Source organism: Nannospalax galili, unplaced genomic scaffold (genome assembly GCF_000622305.1).
Source record: "Nannospalax galili isolate Female #2095 unplaced genomic scaffold, S.galili_v1.0 scaffold363, whole genome shotgun sequence".
Classification (NCBI taxonomy): Eukaryota; Metazoa; Chordata; class Mammalia; order Rodentia; family Spalacidae; genus Nannospalax; species Nannospalax galili.
The window spans coordinates 1,912,915-1,935,093 of NW_008351176.1; the positions used below are offsets into that span (position 1 = coordinate 1,912,915).

The following is a 22,179-nucleotide window of genomic DNA, read 5'->3' on the forward strand; positions in this document are numbered from 1 at the left end:
ACAGGTGAGCTTGCCTGCTCCCCACAGCTCCCCACATCTGCCTTTGCATCTGAGCTGGTATTCAGTAGACAAGGACTGGACCCGCTGTATGCGGTACGTAGTGTAGCTTCCAATGGGTGCTTGTCAAATGGCTGTCCTACCCCTTTATGATGCTGTGGACACCTATGTGGGGTCAGTGGGTAGTCAGAGTCCTTTTCCCTTTCATCTCAGGCTGGCCCTAGGTGTCTGGAATGACCAGCTCTCCAGATGGCTATCCCTTTTCCCTTTATTGAATGCACAAAGGAATCTTCTCAGAGGCTCAGGGTTAGGGGTACTGTCTACTTTCCTGCACCTAATCAGGATCAGATGCCTCCTGTTTCTACCTCTAATTGTCCCCAAATTAAAATTAATCACTTGCAAATCAGAAAAAAAATTTTATTAGCTTTGGTGAGTTTGAGGTAGAAAGGCCTAGCTGGGCTCCAGGGTGCTGGGCTATGTTGGGAGATGGATGTGCCTGCTCACCTGTAGGTGAGGGGAGTGGGGGAGGGAGGGAGGAGAGAGACTGTGTGTAAGACAGTGTATATGCATGTATGGAGAGATCGTGTGTGTGTGTGTGTGTGTGTGAGAGAGAGAGAGAGAGAGAGAGAGAGAGAGAGAGAGAGAGACTGTGTATGTATGTGTGTGAACACGCACACCACACAGGCAGGTTGGTGTCTGGGGACCCTTCAGTGCCTGCTCCTGAGATAAACAAAGAACAGGTGCAGACAGGGCCTTGGGACCTGTGCAGGCCAATGCAGTCTGAATCCCAGAGGAGAGACCTGGGAATCTGCATGTCCATAAGCATCCTAGGTGTATGTAGTTAGCATCACAGGAGTTTTAGCAGGAAGGGGGTGAGGGTACAAAAGAGGCCCTGATTCTGGTGGCATAAGGCCACTGATCATGACAATTAAGGATGACAAATATCTGGAGCCCAGCACAGTGCCTGGACCATAAGTGCCAAAGGCCTGTCTGTCAAACCTATGAGAGGATGCATGGATGGATGAATGAGAGGGAGCAAAAGCCACAGTTGAGGCAAGGTGCTGATCATCCTAACAGCCACATGGTTCATGTTTAGGAGCTGAGGATGTTCAGGGACCCGCCCCCCAACCCCTGACCTCCAGGACTGATGGAAGACATGGTGTGACCAGGGGGAGGGCAGGAGGGAATGGCCCTGGGAAAGCAGTGCGAACCAGGAGGGTTCTGTGGAGGAAACGGAGGCTGGCATGGAAGAGGGCTCCGCCGTAGGAAGGAATGAGCCCAGCCTTGCTCTTCCTGGGCTGGGCAGTGAGTCTGGCCTGGCAATGCTGTGTCTGCCTCTGTGCCCTATGCCCCTACAGGCAAAGGAGGTCTGAATGGGCAAGGGCACCCACTGTCCCTGTGGGGCAGTCTGCTCTGCAGAAAACCTCGCTTTGGAGAAAGACTTCAGTCTTTTTAAAAAATGAGTAGTACCCAGTGTCAGCAAGCGCTTAAAGAAACGGTATTTCTCTCTCCACATGAAGAATTGTCAACTGCACAAACTTTCTAGAACACAACTTCAAAATATATGCTATTTTCTCTTATTTTTTTCCAGGTCTGGGGTTGGAATGAAGGGCCTGGTGTGTGCTACACAAGTGCCCTGCCATGAGCAAAGCCCCAGCCTGAAAACATGCTTTCAAGGGACTGGGGATGCCACTCCGTGGAACAACACCAGCTTAGCATAAGCAAGGCCCTGGGCTCAATCCTCAGTGCCCCCCTCTACATACACATGTACACATACACACATATATACACATACACATATTCATATATATACATGTACATACATAAACACACAAAAACATATACACATATATACATACACACATACACACATACATATGCACCTATATACATATATACTCATAAACATATATACACACATACACATATACACCCATACACATATATATGCACATACACATGCACACACATATACACACATACACATATATATACATACACGTACCACACATATACACACACATACACATATACACATGCACACATATATACACATACATACACATCATTTTAAAGGCCTTGAAACTGTACACTTCCTTTACCTCCCTTGGGGGACTAATAAGCAGGAATCTACTCACAGATTCATTCAGAAGGATGCTTGCTGCCTCCAGGTGCTTCTTAGTGAAAATAAGAAACAACTTCAAAAGTCCGAAAATAGGTTGGATTAAAAATGCAAATGCATAAAAATGGATACAGATGAAATTTGCAAAGAAACATTTACTCAGATGGGAAAGTGCTCACAGGGTAAGGAAGGGTTACAAAGTAGATGCCGGCTGGGGAGGAGATGCAGCAAGATGCTGATGGTGTTATCTCCAGGGGGATTATGGGTGATGGTTATTTTTCACTTTATGCTTTTCTGTATCTCCCAGTTGTCTGCAATGAACATGTGTGGCTTGTAAAATTAGAAAGAAAACAATAAATGCCTTTTGTAAATGAAGGAAAGTGATTGAAACTGTTCCAAGAATAAGCATAAAGGAATTGAAAGAATAAAAAGAAAGAAAACTCCAAAGCATGTGACTTTGGAGTCATATAAACTCATAGTCAAATGACAGCTCTGATACTTCTAGCTGTGTGACCTTGGGCAAACTGCTTAACCTCTCTGAGCTCAGTCTCCATATCTGTAAAGTGATTGTCAAAGAATCTATTTCATAAAGTTGTCATAAGCAAGTTGGTGTCACCCCAGAGATAGAGCTCGTGCTCAACATACCCACCCTTCCTTCCTTTCCTCCCTTCCTCCCTCTTTCCCTCCCTCCCTTCGTTCGTCAACACTCATTGGTCACTTAGGACTAAGAGGAGGCAAGAGCTGACCCGTTTTTCTCTGTACTTCGTACAGTGTTTGGTACTTGGCCGGCACTCTGTCAATGTCCACCAAGTTAAATGGAAGATGTTAAGAGGTGACAGGTGCATCAAAGAGTGTCCTGAAAGGCACAGAGGCTAGGAGGAGTACCAGCTTCTGGGCCTTAGAAGCCAGCAGGAGGTTCTGTCAATGGCTTGCTGTGTGACCTGTGTCAGGGTCCTTCCCCTCTCTGGGCCTCAGCCTCCTCATCTGGGAGAAGAGATGAGTTCCTGTCCTGTGGGCCATATGGGTGAGCTAGGGGTGGGAAGGGGCTCTGTCTGCAAGGAGGCCTGATGGGCCCTGGACAAGTGGGGTTCTGCGGGATAAAGGAGAGCTGGGTAACTTCCTCCCAGGTAGGGTCTCTCTGTGTCTGGGGTGAAGGTCCCTGGATCAGGGAGTATGCAAGACTCAAAGCAGCCCCAGCTCTGCTCACTCCTCCCGGTGCCTAGCAGGGGACAGTTTCTGGATGTTTCTAAGCTGTACAACGATGTCATCCCTAGACACATGTTCCTGTGACAGGTTGGGGAGGTGAAGAAAGAAAGGGTGGAGGAGCTTCTAGAAGCCCAGGGTTCTCAGATGGCTCAGCTTCCTCTCTGCAGCCCTAGATCCAGGAGAGGCAGCACTCAGGACTGCCATGCTCCCCATCCCACGCTGGCCAGAACCTAAGGCCGCAGTGAGTCTCCCAAGGAAACAGAATGTAGGACAACCACCCCGCCCTGCTGCTCTAACCTTTCTGGGAGCCTTCTCACCTGCCATCTACCTGGGAGCTCCCAATCTCTCTGCTGAAGGGATGTCAGGGCCCTAGCCAGAAAGAGGATGCAGGTCTTGAAGGCTGTGGTCAGTGAGCTCTGCCATTTATCAGCTGTGTGACCTTAGGTGGGGGCTCCCTCCCGTGCTGCAATGCTGTAAAGTGGGGTGAAAACAGAATCTCTTTCAAGGAGTTGCTTCAGATATCTGATTGCCCACAGGGGGTCCCCAGTCTGGCTATTGCTTAAGTGTGACTGTCACCACCATTAACTGGATCCCCATGTGGCATTGTGGGTCAGGGCCCAGGGGTCCTCCAAGATCCAGCCACTGAGTTCCCTCTTTCCAATGTAGATTCCCACACCAATACTTCTGTGTGGACAGTGGCGGCTCATCCCCAGCTACAGACAGAACCAGCTGTTTGCTTGACTTCTGACACCTGGCACAAAGCCTTGCTCCAGGTTCCTCTGAATAGAGCATTGTAGAAATGGCTGGCTGGATGGCTGGCTGGCTTAACGGATGGATGGACAGGTGGACTGGGGTGGCCCTGAGAAGCTGTGCCTGATAACATGTATGCGTGCACACATGCACAGCCACCAGTACCCCTGGCAGGCACCCTGCTGTCCCTTCTCTTGGCTCATCCATACTGAACTGGCCATTCCTTTGGCTTCCTGTCTATAACCCTCCACAAACCAGAGGCTGCTGGTCTGCAGAGTGAAGAGGGCCATCTGAGCAACCTGGGCAGGAGATGCAGAGGGTAAGGACTGCTTCTAAGTGCCAGGAGGAGGAGGGTCAGATATCTGAAGGACAGGTGACCACGGGGCCCACGGACCTGCTGCTGGGACAGCTCCTGAATGTTAGAAACTGCCTGACTAGTCCTGTTTCTGGGGAACCTGAGGCCCGGTGAAGGGACATTTGCTCACAGATGAAGACTATCAGAATGGGGGCTCCTGCTTGCCAGCCTGGAAGTGTACCATGGGTTGAAATCTCCTTGGTCCTGAAGTCAACTGGACTGCTGTCCCCTCTAGTCTCTGCTCCCATGGGATTCTATAAGCAGCTTTCCTGGAGGGGTAGGATTGGGGTGGGGGGTTGGTGAGCAAGGGCAACTGGGATAGGGTATCAGGGCCTCCTGGGACAAGACTTATACAAGGTACAACCCAGACCACTGTCCCTAGGCTGCAGGGGCCCAAGGCAGGGCGCTCGGAGCATAGAGGCTCAGGACTGGAGAAATCTGAGGAGGGGAGGGCATCAGAAATGGAACAGAGACCTGCCCCTCTAAGTACAGTGACTCTTGGCTCCCTATGCCTGCCTGTGTATTAAGAGTCTGCCAGTCTGTCTGCGTCTGTGACCTCAGGATTGCCATCAGGGCCTCTGGAGGCCCATGATGACAAGAGGCTTTGTGCTTTCAGCCAAGCAGCCCTTGCCTGCCAGGGAACTGCTCTTATACTCGGAAATGTGGAGGGTCCCATCCCCCAGCCCCTAGCAGCAGCTTCCCTGCAAAACGTGCCCTGGGTGGGTTCACCCAGCTGTCATGGGCTCGTATGTAAGGTTCCTTTGTGATGGGAGAAAGGGCAGGAATAGAGAAAGCAGGGTCAAGGGTTCGCTTCACCGGTCTCAGGTCTGGGGTCAGCCAGTGGGTCTAGAGACGGAGGGAAACCCTGGAATCTGGGACTAACCCTTTGTCCCTAAGTGTCCCCAGCACCTAAGTACTGCCTTGGCCAGCCAGGAAGGGGCACACAGGAGCAAGGAGAGCAGTGTGCAAGGGACAGGGAAAGTGAGGGTTGGAGACCATTCTTTGCAGTCCTCTGACCTGTTCTGGGACCCATCTACCTAGGCCAGGCAGGATCTGGGGAAAGAAAGAGACCAGAAATAAGACAGATTGAGAGAGAGAGGAGGCTGGAGGGAAGGAGAGCAGGAGACAGAGAAGGAGCCCAGGGGGCCTAGGGAGGGAGAGGCAGGCCAACCCCAAGGTGGGGTGTGGCACAGCAGATGCTGGGAGAGGGGGAAGTTGGGGTAGGAGGGTTGGGGAGGGCTGTGAAGGAGGCTGGTACCTGTGCAAAGCTGAGCCCGCGGGGGAGGGCGGGGGAGGGCTCAGCGCCATGTTACACTAAATGACTAATGTGCATTATCCTAATTATAGCGGAGCAAGCTGAGCCCCCAACCGTTGCGGTTGCCCACGTGCATTTCCTAATAAACAATTAGCCTCAAACAGAAAAGGAAAGTATGCCTCTGTGTGTGTGTGTGTGTGTGTGTGTGTGTGAGAGAGAGAGAGAGAGAGAGAGAGAGAGAGAGAGAGAGAGAGAATGAACTAACACTCTAGCAAGCTCCTAGTATGCCTGCAGGAGTGGGGGTGGGTTTGAGCTGGGTCTTGGGAGGGGAGGTTGTAGGGAGAGCTGGAAGCCCGGATATCCATCTCTAGCCTGTTCCTGTTCAGCCCCAGGGAGGGGTGAGGGCTACAGCAAATGGTAGGACTCTACCTGTCAATCTAAGAATAGGGTGCATCAGAAACCAGCTCAACCTTCAGAGTCCCATCTGGGGAACTTGTCACTGGGCTGTGTTGCTGGCCCTACACCATCATCTCCTGGGGGAAATAGTAGCATCCTTGGTTTTGTTAGTGAAGGAAATGAAGTTCAGAGAGGCTGGAGGGCATGCCTGAGGACACACAGCTGGGGTGAGGCCCATCAGCCACTGTGAGTGCTGTAAGGAGCTGGGGTGAGATCCATCAGCCGAGGCATGTCTTATGAGGGGCTTCTTGTACAGTGCGCTAGCACATGAATGAACTGTGGGGTGGTGATAGTGTACTGAGGGGTGAAACTCGTCTCTGTTGTAACTGTGGGCTGGACACTACTTCATTAAAGGTTCCAAAGGCATGGTGTAGAGTGTGGTCTGACCTGCCCAGTCCTGGTGAAGCTCTGCGGGGGCCTCCCAAGGCCTTATGGGGATGACCCATGTGGGAGGAGAGTGAACCTTCTGAGCCCGAGCAGGCTGTTCTCCTAGCTCCAGTCTGTCCCCTCTGTGCTAAGACTGGGCTGGTCTCCCTGCCTCAGTTCCAAGCTTGCCACTGGGCAGCCTCCAGTTTGGAGCCAAGTCAGAGCCTGGTATCCAGAGCAGAAAGCCCAGGCATGTGTGCCCTGGGAGTGGGGGACACTCTAGAAGACCATGGTTCTGCTACCTGCAAGGGGAACTTGGGCCTGTTTGCTTCCTGTAGAATGAGGAAGGTGACCAACATGCCCCCTGTTGCCTGGGACTGTCATGGGCTTGATACCTCATGTTCCTCAGGCCTGGGCAAATTGAAACAGCTGGTCACCCTAAAAATGAGGTGGACCATCCCTTCTCTCTCTCTCCCAAGGGTGGTAGCAGAGCCTAAAGAGGGCTATGAGGGGCTGCAGAGTACAGGGAGATGGTCTGGGCTATCTTCCTAGGTAGGGCTATGGTTAGGAGTCCCTGAGACTTGTTTGCCTGCAGACGGGTCAGAATCACAGTCTTGGATTCAAGCCACTTTCTTATTGAACCTCAATTCTCCATCTGCAAAACGGGCTCTCTCTTGGTTAGCTTCAGCTGTCAAGTTGACAGGGCCTAGAGTCATCTGAGGGAGACTCAAGTGATGGGTTTCCCAGATCAGATTGGCCCGAGGCCATTGTCTATGAGACACTGTCTAACCCACTGTGGGTGGCAGCATCACTAGGCAGGAAGACCTGGGCTGTATAAGAAAGCTAGCTGAGCTTGAGCCAGTGAGCAGGCCGGTGAGCAGCCTTCCTTCATGGGTTCTCCTTTGAGTACCTCTTTAGGTTCCTGCCCTGACTTCAATCAATGATAGACTGTGACCTGGAAGTGCAAGCTGAAATAGACCCTTTCCTTCCCAAGTTGCTTTTGGTCATGGTGTTTATCACAGCAACAGAAAAGCAAAGTAGAGCAGGTTCACAAAGCCCTGTATACAGCTGTGAAGGATTTGGGAGTTCGCATAGCATGCGTCACATAGACCCTGGCCTAAACGGACCCCCGCCTACCTTATCCCCCTAGGGCCTCCTTATCCACTCTGTCCTGCTGCAGTCACATCTCAAAGCCAAGCCTGTTGCACCTGGCTTTCTGAGCGCCACACAGGTGGACCAGCAATGGTTGGCCCCTATATCTTCAACATCTCTAACTCAGCTGGGGAGGGGGTGTTGGTTGAGTCACTCTTATTTAAACTGTCTCCTTTGCATATACGAAGACTGGTCCAGGGAGGAGAAAAGCCCTGTCTAGGATCTCACGAGGCCTCTGCCACACTGCAGCAGTCTCCTCCTCCCTGTGGGGTGCTGACTTTCTGCTCCCTAGGCCAATATTCCCAATGCCTCCTTAGTCCCACAGTGCTCTGCAGTATCTGTCCCTGCTCATTCTCCTGTCCTCTCCTTCTGCTCTCCAACCCATAACCCCTGAACATCCCCAGCCATCCTCCCCAGGCCTCTGTGACCTCGACACTCTGTTCCCTCTGTCTGCTGAGCTGTTCAGCATATATCCCACCTGGTGGGCATCATGTGTTCTGGACTTCTTGCAGATGTTGCATCCTCTATGAGGCCTTCCTTACCTACTCTGCAGAGATGGTTTAGGCCCCGTCCTCTTAGCTGCTCGCACCCAGCTCTCTTTGCTTTCTTTTTGCTCTGCTTTCTTATAGATGGTATTCTTGCTGTAGGCAGGGAGTGGCTGAGCTTTCATGGTACAGTTGACTTGGAGAGCCTTGTACAATGCTAGGGCTTGTAGCTGACTCTCACAAACACCACCAGATAAATATTTATCCAGCTCAGCTCTGAAGAGACCCTGCTGGGAACTGCTGGGAGACAGGCATGCAGGAGGTAGTGTCTGTCCTTAAGGAATTTGCTGGCTAACAGGGAGGCCAGACAAGTACATAAATAACTCGCTAAAAGGTGGGAAGTGCTGGGAGCCTTCGCAGGAGTGCCTCCCTCTAGCACCAGCCGCCCACTCAGAGAGCCAAAAAGTACAAGATACAGCTGGGGGACATAGGACTCCGGGACTGGGTGCTGAGTGACTGGGTAGAGTCTGAGAAAATTTCAGGTAGAGAGAACAGGCTTACCATTGTGGCTGAGACTAAAGGGCAGTTAGGAAAGAGGGGTATGTAGTTGGGGATATGCAGGGTGTTGAGACTGACAAGGCAACATGGCACCAAGGGGCCCAAGGTCTCGAATGCCAGGCTGAGGAGTCAGGATTGATTCTGAAGGTTCTCCAACAGTCCCTGAAGTCTGGGGAGGAGTTCCAGTTCCAGGGGCAGCTTCCTTGTGGGTTGTCCAACAGACTCTTACCTACCTTGTGTCCTAGACCCTTAATAATGTTTGCCTTCACAGAATAAGCCATGACAGCAATTAAGTCATAGCAGGGGGGAGCCGCTAGGGCTCTTCTTAAGTAGGGTAGTGACACCGTGTTTTGGGGCATGCCCCTGCCCACACATGCTGACTGTGGCAGGACAAAGCAGAGGAGATGGAGGCTGGAGAAGCCTGTGCTGTAATGGATTTCTTGAGCTCATGCCCCCGAGGTTGGCTGGCCTAGCCCAGGAGGCTGTTACTGACCCAGGGCTCTGTTGGCATCTGAGGTGCCAGGTGTCTCCCCCAGCCCTTTATGTACAGGTGAACCCCTTTCTTACCTCATTCCAATCCATCCCAGGCTACTTTGCTCTTCCATATTCCTGCTCCTTCCTGGCCTTACTCCTGCTCCTACTTATGTGGGGGGCTGGGAGCACAGGGCAGGGGTGGAGGGTGGCGGGGAGTCAGGTATAGAACTGAATGCAGGATCTCCCCAGATATCTTCCAACTCCCAGAACTTGCTTCTTCATCCTTGCTTAATGCAATTCACACACTTTTAAAAGATTTTGGGGGGAGTACCTCCTCCCCCAGGAAGCCAGTCTCAATTGCCAGCTGACTGGTTCATTGCATAGCCAGGCCAAGTTCAGAGATTGTTCTCTTCCATGACAAGAAGCTTGAGATGACAGCAATTTTGATCTGACCCCATGTCAGGGGAATCAGAGAGTCAGAGTTGATTAGTGTTGTCGGCTGTGAGGGACATTCGGGATTAGGAGAGTTGGGTCCTGTCTTTACTGCCCTCACACTCCTAACTTCTAATGTTGGATAGAATATTCAACTAGACATTTTTGAAGTTCCTGTAACCCTCAGCTTCTGGAAGAGGTCACAAAAAAGTGATGACATCTTTTTCAACTCTAAGGCCACCTGCTCCCCAAACTGGGCTAACAAGATAACTCCCATGTGTTCCGGGTTTGAAATGCCCACAGCTGGATTTGATTGACAAGTGCCAGGTTCTCTGTTGTGAGAAGAGACAGAACACAGAGAAGTTGGGTGTCGAATTCCCACCCACTTTGAGATGCAAGGACAAGGTTCCACTCAGAAGGTCAAAGCTGAGTCTAGACAATGTGCCCATGACTGGAGCTCAGCCTTAGACAGAGGACACAGCAGTTCCATGGCATCCTAGATCCCAGATCTGGAAGTCCCACCCAGGTCTAGTGTCCTGGAGAAGGAGGATGCTGTGATTTAGAAGAAATGTGTGTCTGGTTCTCCTCTGCTCCCTTCCCAGCACATAGCTTCCAGACTCTAGGAATTCTAGCTCAGTGGTGCTTGCCTCGCATGCACAAGGCTCTTACAACACAATAAAAAAGAAAGTAAAAAAGAAAAGGTCAAAGTTGAATGTCATGAGTGCAACTGCACTGTGCTGGATCTATCCTGGGGCTTCGTCAGCAGTAACTGCAAGACCACCATTAAGTCTAGAGTTTCATGCCTTCGGCCTTCCATCCTCCACCAGGCAATGTGCCCATGACTGGAGCTCAGCCTTAGACAGAGGGCACAGCAGTTCCACAGCATCCTAGATCTCAGATCTGGAAGTCCCACCCAGGTCTAGTGTTCTGGAGAAGGGGGATGCTGTGATTTAGTAAGAAATGTGTTTGGTTCTCCTCTGCTCCCAGCGTAGCTTCCAGACTCTAGGAATTCCTCAGGGAAGGGTAAGAGCAGGCTTTGCCATTCACAAGTCCTTCCAAACACAGGCGCTTATGCTAATTAGCTGTCACTGGGAGGGTACCTTGGTTTTCAGGAGAACCAACTGTGGGGTTGGAGACTTAGACTTCTCAGCCATATCCCCTGACCCTGGATAGTCAGGGACTGGAGACTTGGCTGGTCACCAATGGCCTGGGACTTGAAAATTCACTCATAGGGCCTACTTAGGGAATCAGGGGAGCTACTGGCTTGGTGAACACATCCACATGGCAAGAAGGCTCAAGGGGGGCAGATCTCACCCTGTGTACCTCTTCATGGGACTGTTGGCTGTGCTCTTTATAATATCCCATAGGAACTGGGAACAGCTAGCAGCTGCCCTGAGTTCTTTGATCTGTCCTACCAGAAAGCCACTGAGGATGAGAATGTGGTGCCAAGGTGCCCAGAACTGTGGAAACCCTGGGCACTGGAGTCCAAGGTAGCCTTGTGGAACTGTGCCTTTAGCCTGTGAGGTGACAACCAAGTAGAGCCACAGGACATTTGTTTGGTGTCTAAAGGGAACTGCTTTGTGTGTGTGTGTGTGTGTGTGTGTGTGTGTGTGTGTGTCTGTGTGTGTCCTACATATCTGGGGTCCCAGTGTTGTGATCAGAGGGACAGACTTCGCCTGCTGCCCTCCAAAGAATAGAGGTCCTCTTCAGGACACCAATGGGCCCATCCTTCCCCCAGCTGAACGCCCTCCCCTCATACCATATTGCCACACCGTCTGCCTCCCCGTGGTCATGGACCCCTTGAGGAGGGCTACAGGGATTCTCATCTCCCAGTCATAGGAAGGTTTCTCTAAATGCTGGTTGAACTAGGTCAGAGAATGGGAGTTGGAAATGAGTTAGTAATTTCTCAGGTTCAGAGCTGCCTAGGATTAGAAGGAACTGCCTGATGGAGCAGCGAGCTCCCTGGCTCCCGGAGGATCCCGGGTGTGTGAAGCTCTGAGTCTTTGCTGAGGAGGCTTCACAGGGGCATCTGTGCCGCAGGGTGGAGGGCTGGCATGGGCTGCCACTCAGTGTACTGAGCCTACTGGTACAGCTAGGGGACAGAAAGAACCATGGGACCTGGGGAAATGCAAACAGCTGCTCACTGGACTGGGTTGCTGTGATTTGTCTCTGGAATGTCTCTCAAAGGCCCAGGTGGGAATGTCAAAGGTATGGTCCTCAGCCTGCTGTTGCTGGGAAGTGGTAGAGCCTTTAGGAGGCAGAGTCTTTTGGGAGGTCTTCATGTCACCGGAGTAGTGTCCTTGACTTAGTGAAACTCTAGCCCATCCTCTTTCTCTCATTTTCTAGCCAGGAAGGAAGTGTTTTTACTCTGCCATGCACTTCCATTTAAAGACAATGGGTATTTGCGCCATCATGGACGAGGGCCAGCAAAACCATGAGCTAAAGCAACTTTCTGCTTTCCTAAGGTGATGATCTTGCTTACTTGCTACAGTTGATGGGGGCAAGCGGGATGGGTGGGGGCATTGTTGTTATGTTCTCTGTTACACAGATACCCTTGTCCTCCATGCTGTAGAGAGGAATGGAATGTACACACTGCTAATGGTTTGTTTGTTCCGAGTTAACGGCCCCTGACCCCCTAGCCCTGATGCCCCTGGAGGAGTACAAGGTTGATAGCAGCAAGCACTAAACTAGACCTAGTGTTTCAAAAGCGCCTGAGCCCAGACATCCAGAGAATGAGGACGGAGTAAGGGATGATAACGAGAGAGGCACAGACACCACAAGTCTCAGAATTGTAGCTGACCACCGGACCAGAGGGACGAGACTGTGTTCTGGAATGATTGATTGGCTCCCTCTGCTCTACCCTCCCCCCAACTTCCTATAAAAGTCTGCTGGCTAGAGATGAGATGCAAGATGTTAATCTGCTGCCTTCACAGACTACAGGCTCTCTGAATAAGGCACAGCTTAAAGATTCAATTCCTATCTCTGCTTATTGGCTTTTGTGGGACAGGCAGCACTAGCTCTGGTATTCCTGTTCCATAGTGACAGACTCCTGACACACCAGGCAGGACATTGTCTGTTGGGAAACCCTGCTGTTAGGGTTGTAGTCCTCCATGTCTGGATAGCTCTAAGGGGCTCGGCGCCAAATGGAAGGACTCCCCTTTTCAGCAGGGGGCCTCCTGCTCTCTTCCTGATTTACCTGGAAAGTGCCACCAAGCACGGATGCCTGACCTTATTTGGAACATGACCTTTGGCATAGTTACCTGGAGTAAAAACTACCCCCAGGTTTTTTCTATATGATAATCAGGCATTGCCAGGTAGTCGGACGATAGGAGCCCACTACCACATGTAAATAAAGCATACTATGAGCACCTATCAGCTGAGGCTTTGGCTGCCACTGAATAAACGGAGCTGTTTCACTGAATCTAGAGCTGTCTCACTGAGTCTGGAGCTGTTTGCATTGTTGAACCTGCCTCCCTGGAAGGGTTTTCTTCCGTCAGTGCTCACTGGCCATCCTGACCCCGCTCATCGCTTCTGCTCCCTTTTTCCTCGTGGACCGGTGGCCAACGACCCACGAGGAGAGGGAGAGACCCCACAGCTGGCCCCCACGACCCACGAGGAGAGGGAGAGGCCCCACAACTCTCCCCAGCTCAGGTAAGTGCTGAGGCTGGGCACTCCTTTCCCAGGAGTCTGGGAGGTGATGGCCAGGCAGAGCTATGCAGCAGACCAAATCCAGGATTGAGCAAGTGATTCCTCCAGTTCTGTCCAGTCATGCTGTGTGACTGGGGTAGGACATGCCCCTTTGTGTTCGCGGGCTTCAGTTTCTGTGCTGGAGGCTGTTCAGGGTCTTCCCAGTTCTGACCTCTGGCTGCTCTGCTCTTGGGCAGTGGACTAGATTACTGGTTCCAATTCCTCAGGCCCTGGAACAGCAGGACACACCACAGCCCAGCACTGGCCTATGGGGGTAAATGCTGCCCCCTCTTGACCTGGGGCATGCTGTGGACTTGAGTTAACTGATAGGCTTTTAGCTCACAGGGTACCCATAGAAACTTGCATACTGCAAGCTGAGTCAGATAAAAGGACTATGGAAAAACCAGGTAGGGTAACCCAGGCCAGTCACCCCAGCACTCCAGAGGATTCAAGGCCAGACTCAGATGCATAGCAAGTTAGAGGCTAGCCTGAGCCCTTGTCTCAAAAATCTACCTGGCTATATGAGGCCTTGTTTCAAAAAACAAAAATAAGAACAAACAAACAAAAAATTCTCATCAAAGGGAATCTGCTATTCCAGTGTGGCAGCACAAGCCTGAAATCCCAGCTACTTGGGGGGCTGAGGCAAGAGGATCATAACTTAAGTTCAAGATATGTCTGGGCTACCTAGCTTTAAGGCCAGTCTGGACAACTTATTGAGACCCTGTCTCAAAATAAATCAGTGAAAAGGAGGGCTAGGAGGCTGGCAAGAAGGCTAAGCAGAGAAAAGTAGTTGCTGCATAAGCCTGACAACCAGAGCTTGATCTCTAGATCCACAAGGGAGGGAAAGGACTGGCTCCTGGAAGTCATCCCCTGACTTCTACAGGCACACAGTAACGTGGGAGTATGCACATGTATAAATAAAATTTAGAAAAAAGAGGGCTGGGGATATAGCACAGTGGTAGAGTACTTGCCTAGCATGGATGTAGTTCAGTTCCAACTACTGAAAAAAACAAAACTACAAAAAACCCCAAACTGAATTCAGGAATGGGGTGCAAAGCTCAAAGACGGAATTTTTCTAGCTTATAGAAGGTCTTAGGTTCAATCCCCAGCACCACACATACAAGGGTTCGAGGAACATAGCCAGTTCAGCAGACAGGGCCCAGCCAGACACAGCCAAGTCTGGACACCTGGTGACACCTTGCTCTAGGTCGTGGGACTTTTGGAGTGTATGTGTGTGGCGGGTGTAGTCATTATTTGGCACTTCTGTGGCAAGAGCTGACTACAATCCTCAAGTGTGGAATCCAGGAGCTACAAGGGACCGCTGAAGGTTACCTGGCCCTTCCTTTGCCCACAGCAAGCCTACAGCCACCACAGGGCAGACCTGCTTGCCTCTGCTCATGTGGGACACAGGACCAGGCTAGGTGGTCACAGGGTCAGGGTATCGGGGTGGGCTGGCTCCACAGGGTGCTGAGAGAGAGACTCCCTGGGTGTTGAGAGAGGCCTTCTGTATATGGTAGTGTTGAAATACTCCTCCATATGACTCTACCCACTGCAGTGAGGGCACCTGACCCCTAAAGGTAAAGGAGCTGCTTTGCTGGGCCCAGCCTTGATGCACAGTATGATTCCTCAGCCGGGTCCAGCCCCGCTCATCACACGGTTCACGCTCTAAGGGCCCCAATTGCCCGTGTGACAGCCGCCGACAGCAAGGGACCTGAGTCTGCTCACTTAGGACTTCACGGCTAATTATGTAAGGAAATACAAGTACTTTCCAAGCAGTGGAAGACCAGCACAGCCTGCCCTACAACCTTCAAATCAGCTGGTTCTTCCCAGACTGCCTGGATGCCTGAGCAGCTGAGGGCAGCAGGGCTCAGGCCTTGGGAGCTTCCCCTCTGCACTCAGAGAAACTGGTTTCAAATCCCAGTCCAGCTGCTTTCCTGCTCCTAACATTGAACAAGCCGTTTAACCTTGCTGAGCATAGCCACTTGTCCTCTACAGTGCTAGCCGCCTCCCCATCCACTTTCCCATCTGTCTCCTGGACTGGCAGTGAGAAGGGCAAGGGCGTCCCTAAGACCTGGCCCAGAATCAGGCTCAATAACGAGTGCCATTAATACCAAAACCTTCACCTAAGTGCTAGGCGCTCTCTCCTCAGAGTGCATTCATTCTTTGATTCTGCCCTTCCACAGCTTGTTGGGGTTCATGGAGAGGTCACAACTGGTCTCTTGGAGGGACAGACCTGCAAGTAGCTAACAGAGCTGCTGAGGGCACAGTACAGGGGTAAGGAGTCCCATTCAGGAGTCAGAACAGAGCCTCCAGAAGGGAGGATGCCTGCCTAGGAATTAGCCAGGAAGCCAGGTGTAGCATAATCCCAGCAGGCTGGAAGTGGAGGCAGGAAGATTACAGTATGCTCCAGGCCACTCTGGGGTACACAGTGAGACCCTGTCTGAAAACACCACCACCATTACCACCACTAACAACAGAATAGACTTTGCCAGGAAGAGCAATTGGTAGGAGGTCAGAGTAAGGACTCTAACATCACTGGTCACTTGCTTGGGGAGGGCCACAGTGCGTGTGCTTGGGAGAAGAGACTGGGGAATGATATGATACACTGGAGACCTGGTAAGGCCAGACCACAAGGTCCCGGGTACTCCTGAAGAGCCAGGAACACCTCCCCTCCCCATGGGCAGTGAGTGCTTGAAGCTGGAGGTAACCAGGTCAGCTCATCATTTGGGAAAGAACTCTTTTGGAAAGTGGTCTGCAGGGAAGAGACTGTGCAGTGATGAGGGCAAGATGGGGCTAGGTCTAGGAGGGGGGCAGGAACTGAGGACTTGGCTGGCGACTAGTGAAGAACCTACAGGATGGCCACAGGGTGCCAGCTAGTGCTTAGGGCTCTGAGTGTAGCCAGGTAGCCATCAGGGCACATCACCCAGAGGACAGACACTGCGGAGGAGCATTAGGAACCCAGGAATACCCCAGGAAAAGCCTGGCCTGAGGAGGACCTTGCCAGGAATCCTGGGGAGGCTGTGAGGGATCCTCCAGGGTCTAGGCCAATGTCCCCCTCAGCTCCATTGTACCTGTCTGGGCCCCCCTGCACAGACATGCCATTACATACCCATTCCTGGGTACCTGGCATGGTGTAGAAGTCCATTCAACATGACCAGGGAAACAGCTGGGCCTGGGCGCCATGGGCTGGCTTCCATGGCATGCCAGCTGGAACCCACCTAGACCTTCATGTCCATACTGGTAGTAAGAGGAGGGACTGAACAGTCAGCCCCTCAGGTCCCTTGTATGCCTGCCAGCTCCTGCCTGGGGCTCTGGGTTGTCAGTGAGCCTGTCAGCTGTCAGCCTCCAGCTCTGGGCCCTGAGACCTACACTGGGGAGCTTGTCATACCTGAGATGGCTCATGGGCTTAGCCTCCAGGAAGACAAAGGTCTCTTCTACTGTCACCATACTGCACCCTGGCCCCCACTTATTCTGCCTTCTGTTGGCCTAGATTCATCTACCCAGCTGACCACTCAGGAGGCCACTGGGCCCACACAAAAGAGCTCAGACTGAGGGACATAGTTCATAGGAAGGACAAGTCCAGTCAGCTTTGTTTAACACCCGTAGGGAGAGAGACCACCCAGAGGTGACTCACACCTCAACTCCATGCACAGACAGTCTACCTGCTCCCATCTCCCTCTTTCCCGCTCCCATCTTCTGCCCTCAGCCACAGGGTAGGCTGAGGAAGCCACCCTGTGTATGGGAAGGAGGTGGACATGCGACTAAGCCCGTGCATGCGTGGCGGGCACTGACCCTGAAGCATTCTACTCTCAGGTCCTCTTCTCCCAGGAGCCTGCAGTCCTATCTCCTCTGACCCACTGCCTCCCTCTACCACACTGGAGAGACAATGCAGCTTCTACAGGGGGCTCAAGGAAGCTCTGGATCTTCTTAGTCCCAACATGTGCCAGCATGTCCCCGGTTCACCTGTCCAGAGTGGAGAGAAAGGGAGGGCTACATTTCCTAGGCGAGGAGGACAGAAAAGTACCCCACCCGCTTCAGGCCAACCCTTCAAATATGAGAGTTATGAGGCCCCAAGCCAAACATCCTTCATACGCCTGCAGGGCTGGAGATGGGTAAACTGAGGCCCCAGAAATGAAGAGGTATTTCTGAGCTCACAGGAGGAGGAGAAGACAGAGCTATATGCCAGTCTGTTTCTGGCCCGTGTTTACCAACCTCACTGTGGGTAGGCCAGGCCTGGGGGCAGTCTCCTTAAAGTCTCATGGCCAGGGAGCATTGCCCAGTACTCAGGCAGCACACTTTTCTCTGGAAGCACTGATTTCCTCCCTTCTTCCCCTTTCTTGTGCAATGTGCAGACAAGACTCAGAAGTGGTTTTCAAAGTGTGTTCCTTGGAACCCCAGGGGGTGGGGTACATGGTAACAGGGTTTCCCTGAACTGGAGCCTATAGCAAGTGTCCTGGGGAAAGTGTGCTGAGGCCAGAAGGTACTAGCAGTGGAGGAATGCTGGGCCTGGAGCTGCAGTGCTGGGTTCAGATCCTTTGGATGCTAACTCTGAGCAGCTCTAATTGCTCCTTTGTGGGCTGAGGTGAAGCCTGGGGCAGCTGCCGGATGAGGCAGCTCTCAGGACAATGGGAGGGTCACAAGGTTCCAGAAAGCTCCTGAGCCTGAGGCTCTAGGATGTTGGGGGCCCAGGGAGAAGAGCCTTGTAGCTAGAGGACTTCCCCTCCCCCTCCTGTCCTCCCAGGTCCAAGAGGGGCCAGAGTCATTACAGAGAAGGGACATCCAGTCAACAAAGACAAATTGGCTTAATTGACCCAAATTAGAGTCAGGGAGGGCAGGATGGCCCAGCTGCCTATGCAGTTAATCACTGTCACCCTGTGTGGTCAGGAATGGCCCCTCCTACAAGGCCAGCAGGGTCATCTCCCCTGTGAATGGCTCCCTCTCTGGAGTGTCCCATCCTCAGGAAGTAAGGCTGGAACTTCAGGGACAAAGAGCCTCTGGCTAAAGGCCAGAGCACCCAAGAGAGCTGACAGGACAGCTTCAGTGCAGACTTCAAACCCCTTGTTCTGTAGCGTCCTTGGGTTGGGGGGGGCGCTCCCTGGGGCCCAGTGACCCTCTGTCCACAGGACTTTCACAGTCTGGGCTTCCCGGAGGGCAGCAGAGGGACAGGTTCTGCCCAGGCCTAGGCCACTATTTTGTTCCTTTCTATGGGCAGTTCTTTCTCTTCTTGCTGGTGGAGAGGCAAGTTCACTGGGGACCCTCTGAACACCTTTAGAAGGTGGCAAGTTGGAGCCCCTGTGCAACTCTGTCCCCAGGACTGCTGTTGGCTGTCCCCGACAGGATTCTATTCTGTTGCCACTTGACTGCCCTAGCCCTATCATGATTTCTGCCGGCTCCAGGCTGGAGACCTTTTCCTCTGCTACAGTGAACACCAATGGGGTGCTTCTGCAGAGCTAGCCAGGGCTTACATGTCCAGCTCCCAGAGGCTCCCTGGCCTAGCCGCAAGGCTTCTCCTCTCCAGCTTTCCCCATCTTTTTCTTGCTTACAGTCTCTGATCTGTGGGCTGCTTTCTCATGCTTCCCTGAGGCCAAAAGAAAAGCAGCCCAATGCTCTGTGGAGTCCCAGCTCCATCCTGGGCTCCAGCCCTGTCAGGTTCTCTTTTAGCCCAAGGCTAGGCCTGCCCTACACCTGTCAGCTTTTCTCTGGCCTCTCCCAGCTACTTTTCCTCAGTACTTTCCTTGGCCCCCACTATTCTGTCAACCAAGGTTCTAAAGTGACATCTCCAGATAGACCCTTAAGGCTCAAGGGAACACCTACCAGGCTCAGTGAGAAAGGATTTCTCTTTCTCTCTCTCTCTCTCTCTCTCTCTCTTTCTCTCTCTCTCTCTCTCTCTCTCTCACACACACACACACACTTCACACAGACTCACCAACTTATGAGCGAGCTGCTTATCAATACTTCAGTGGAAGCTGGCTGTCGGAGTTGGAAACATCTCAGCACATTTCCCTGTAGAGACAGCATCCTTACAGTATTAGCAGTGTTGTTGACAGCAGTAACAGGCTGAATATACCTTAGCCAAAATGCTTAGGGCCAGAAAATCTTGGATTTCAGATTGTCTTTAAATTTGAGGTGTTTTGGAGATGAGACACAAGTGTAAACATGATATTCATTTATGTCTCACATATCCCAGAAAATATGTGGCCTGACCATAATTTTATACAGTATTTCTAAGGCGCTTGGGTTTTGAGATTAGGGTGTGGAATTTTCCACTTGGAATGCCAGTCAGGTCTGTACTCAAAGAGTCTCTGAATTTGGAGCCCTTTGGATTTTGGATCTTCAGATGTGGAATGCACAACCTGTGGTAGGTGTTCGTACTCACATTCTCAGGCTAGCTCACCAAACAGATGTTACCCATCACTCATGCAATGGATATTCACTGAGACCCTGCTTCACGAACAGTGAGATTCTACAGTGCTCTCAGAAGGCCATCTTGAGCACTGGGGCCCAGAACAGGGGGGCTATGTGAAAGGGGGGCAAGGAAGCAGCTAGGGAGTGAAAACTGCTTTCTTTCAAATCATTAAAAATGAGGTCAGGGGGCTGACCTGAAATGGCTTGGTTGGTTAAGTGCTTGCTATGCAAAATGAAAACCTGTGTTCAGATAAAAAGCCAGTGCAGTGGCATGCAGCTGTAATCCTAGTACTGGGAAGGCAGACATAGGAAAATCCTGGAGGCTTTCTGGCCAGTTAGTCTAGCCAAGTCAGTAAGCTCCAGATTCACTGAGAGTTTCTGTCTCAAAAATAAGGCAGATGGCAGAGGATGATCCCTGACATCAACCTCTGGCCTCTACATGCATGTGCACACATGTGTGTTTACTCACATATACACACATGAACACGAACACACACACATACAAATAGCACAGGTCCATCTCCAGCACAATCTCTCCTCCAGCCCAAACCCTAACCCTCTAATCCCGAAAGCCTCCCAGATACTCTACCCACCAAGCCCCAGCACTGGGAATCTCCCTAGGCCATTCTCAGTGTCAGCAAGCCTTCTGCAATGTAGACTCCTAGACCCCAGCCCCACCCCTGCCTTGCTGGGAAGCTTGTTTGACAGTGGGTTTCCCACGAGAGACATCTGAGAGCAAATTCAGATGCTAATTTGGAGGCCAGTCCCAAGGCAGCCAAGATCTGACATCCTTTGCCAGAGCTGCCCTGAACCCAGGTGACCCCAATTCACCCCCAGGGCCTCATCACACAGCTGCAACAGCATTCGCCATTGACTTTGCACCTGTCACCAATGAAGTCTTTCTACCCTAAAAACCCTCTATGCAGAGCCCAAATGAGACAAACCAACCCACCATGATGCTGCTAACCAGAGGACAGAAGGGATGGGTGATTTCAGCAGGCACCCATGGAGTGTGGGGTGCTCCTGGCGCAGGCTTCTAGGACACTCCCTAAAGTGAGCCATTTGTCTTTCATGCTCTGATTCTCTGCACACCTCTGTCCTTGCTCTGTTAGGAGAGACCCACTGTGGACAGCCCCAGGAGCCTACTACTCTTTTCCTTGGAAAGCTATTGCCAAAGGCTTGTGATGTTCCAGTTGGGTCCCTTCTGCTGTTCTCTGTGGTACCCACCTCTGTGCCTTAATTTACTTCTTACATGTGCTACTACCTATGAGTGGCAGGCCCCTATGAGCAGATGCGAGTAAGGTTGGGGCTGGTGTGCCCTGGGTAGGGTGGAGATAGCACAGCTGGGTGGGAATGTCTCGGAGAGGCAAAGGCCTGGATGAATTACACTACTGGAGCAGCCAGGGGCTGCAGCAGGTACTGGCTAAATCTTATGGTGCCTAGCAGAGGGTAGGGAGCTCTGGAGGTCAACGCATCTGACTATGAGAACCCTAATGCTATGCCAAGGCTGTCCCTACTGAGGCCCATAGCCCACACTGTTAGCAGGCCACATCACCAAGCTGTAGAAGATGATTTCACATTTGTAACAATTATTCACTTAATTGGGTTCCAATTAAATGGGAGAGGGAGTGGAGGCTGTGTCTGTGTTTGTCCTCCTCCTTTCTCCTTAGCACATCAAAGGGAGCACACAAGGGTGACAAATGGCTGCTCCCTGGCATTTAGAACATTCTGCCTGCTGGGGAGGTGGGCAAGGCTGGCCTGGGTACTCACCTGCTGCCGCCCAAACCTTCCTGGTGTCCATGGCTCTAGTCCCACTGGCCTCCATCCAGCTGGGCACTGGTGGCCAGGGAGGAGTCAACCCATCTGTCCTGGGTTCACCCCACCAGAAGACAGAGTGAGGTCTCAGGGAAGAGAGCAGGGAGGTCTGGGGCTGCTCCCACCAACAGAGCCCTGTCAGTCCCTCATGGCATGATTCAGGAAGGGCAGAAGTGCACACACTGCCTGTCCATTGGCTCCTGGGGAGGGGGGGGGGCTGCCTCAGGGCTGCCACAGGGTCACAAGTAAGGTGGGGCCCATGGGACCTCGGAAAGCCGTTCCACTCTCCCTCAGCCAACTGCTGGCTTTTATCTGTGTCACCTGTCATCTATGTGTGTATGCCATATAAAAACTTGTTACAATGTGCTATATGTTACATATAGTATACATGGCCCTGTCTAACATTATTTTAGAAAATCACTGATTTCACCTAATCCTATCACATTTCACAGGAAAACTGGCCCTGGCAGGAGAAAAGGACTTACCAAGGCCTCCAGCTTCGGATCCTGACCCAGGGAGCCGGGCCACACCTGGGGCCTGGCCCTAGAGCTTCGGTAAAGGACCTCACCTGCAGATGGGAGAAACCAACCACTTTCTGGTTGGAGTTAAGTTCAGCTCCAAAAGACAGAACTCATGATTGGTACTGTTAACTGAGTCAAGGACT

The 22,179-nt window shown here is 51.9% G+C and overlaps 1 protein-coding gene across 2 annotated transcripts in view; it reads right to left on the reverse strand.

The window, feature by feature from the left end:
* Nucleotides 1-22,179, reverse strand: part of Tmem132e (transmembrane protein 132E) — a 55,090-nt gene that overhangs the window by 19,281 nt on the left and 13,630 nt on the right. The window contains exon 1 of one of the 2 annotated variants that reach the window (XM_017801953.1): nt 3,643-3,707. The exons of the other annotated variant lie outside the window; for it this stretch is intronic. Within the exon in view, the coding sequence (XP_017657442.1) occupies nt 3,643-3,649 (7 nt within the window). The 5' untranslated portion in view covers nt 3,650-3,707. Of the gene's footprint in view, nt 1-3,642; nt 3,708-22,179 lie in introns of those variants that run through there. 2 annotated transcript variants of the gene reach the window in all.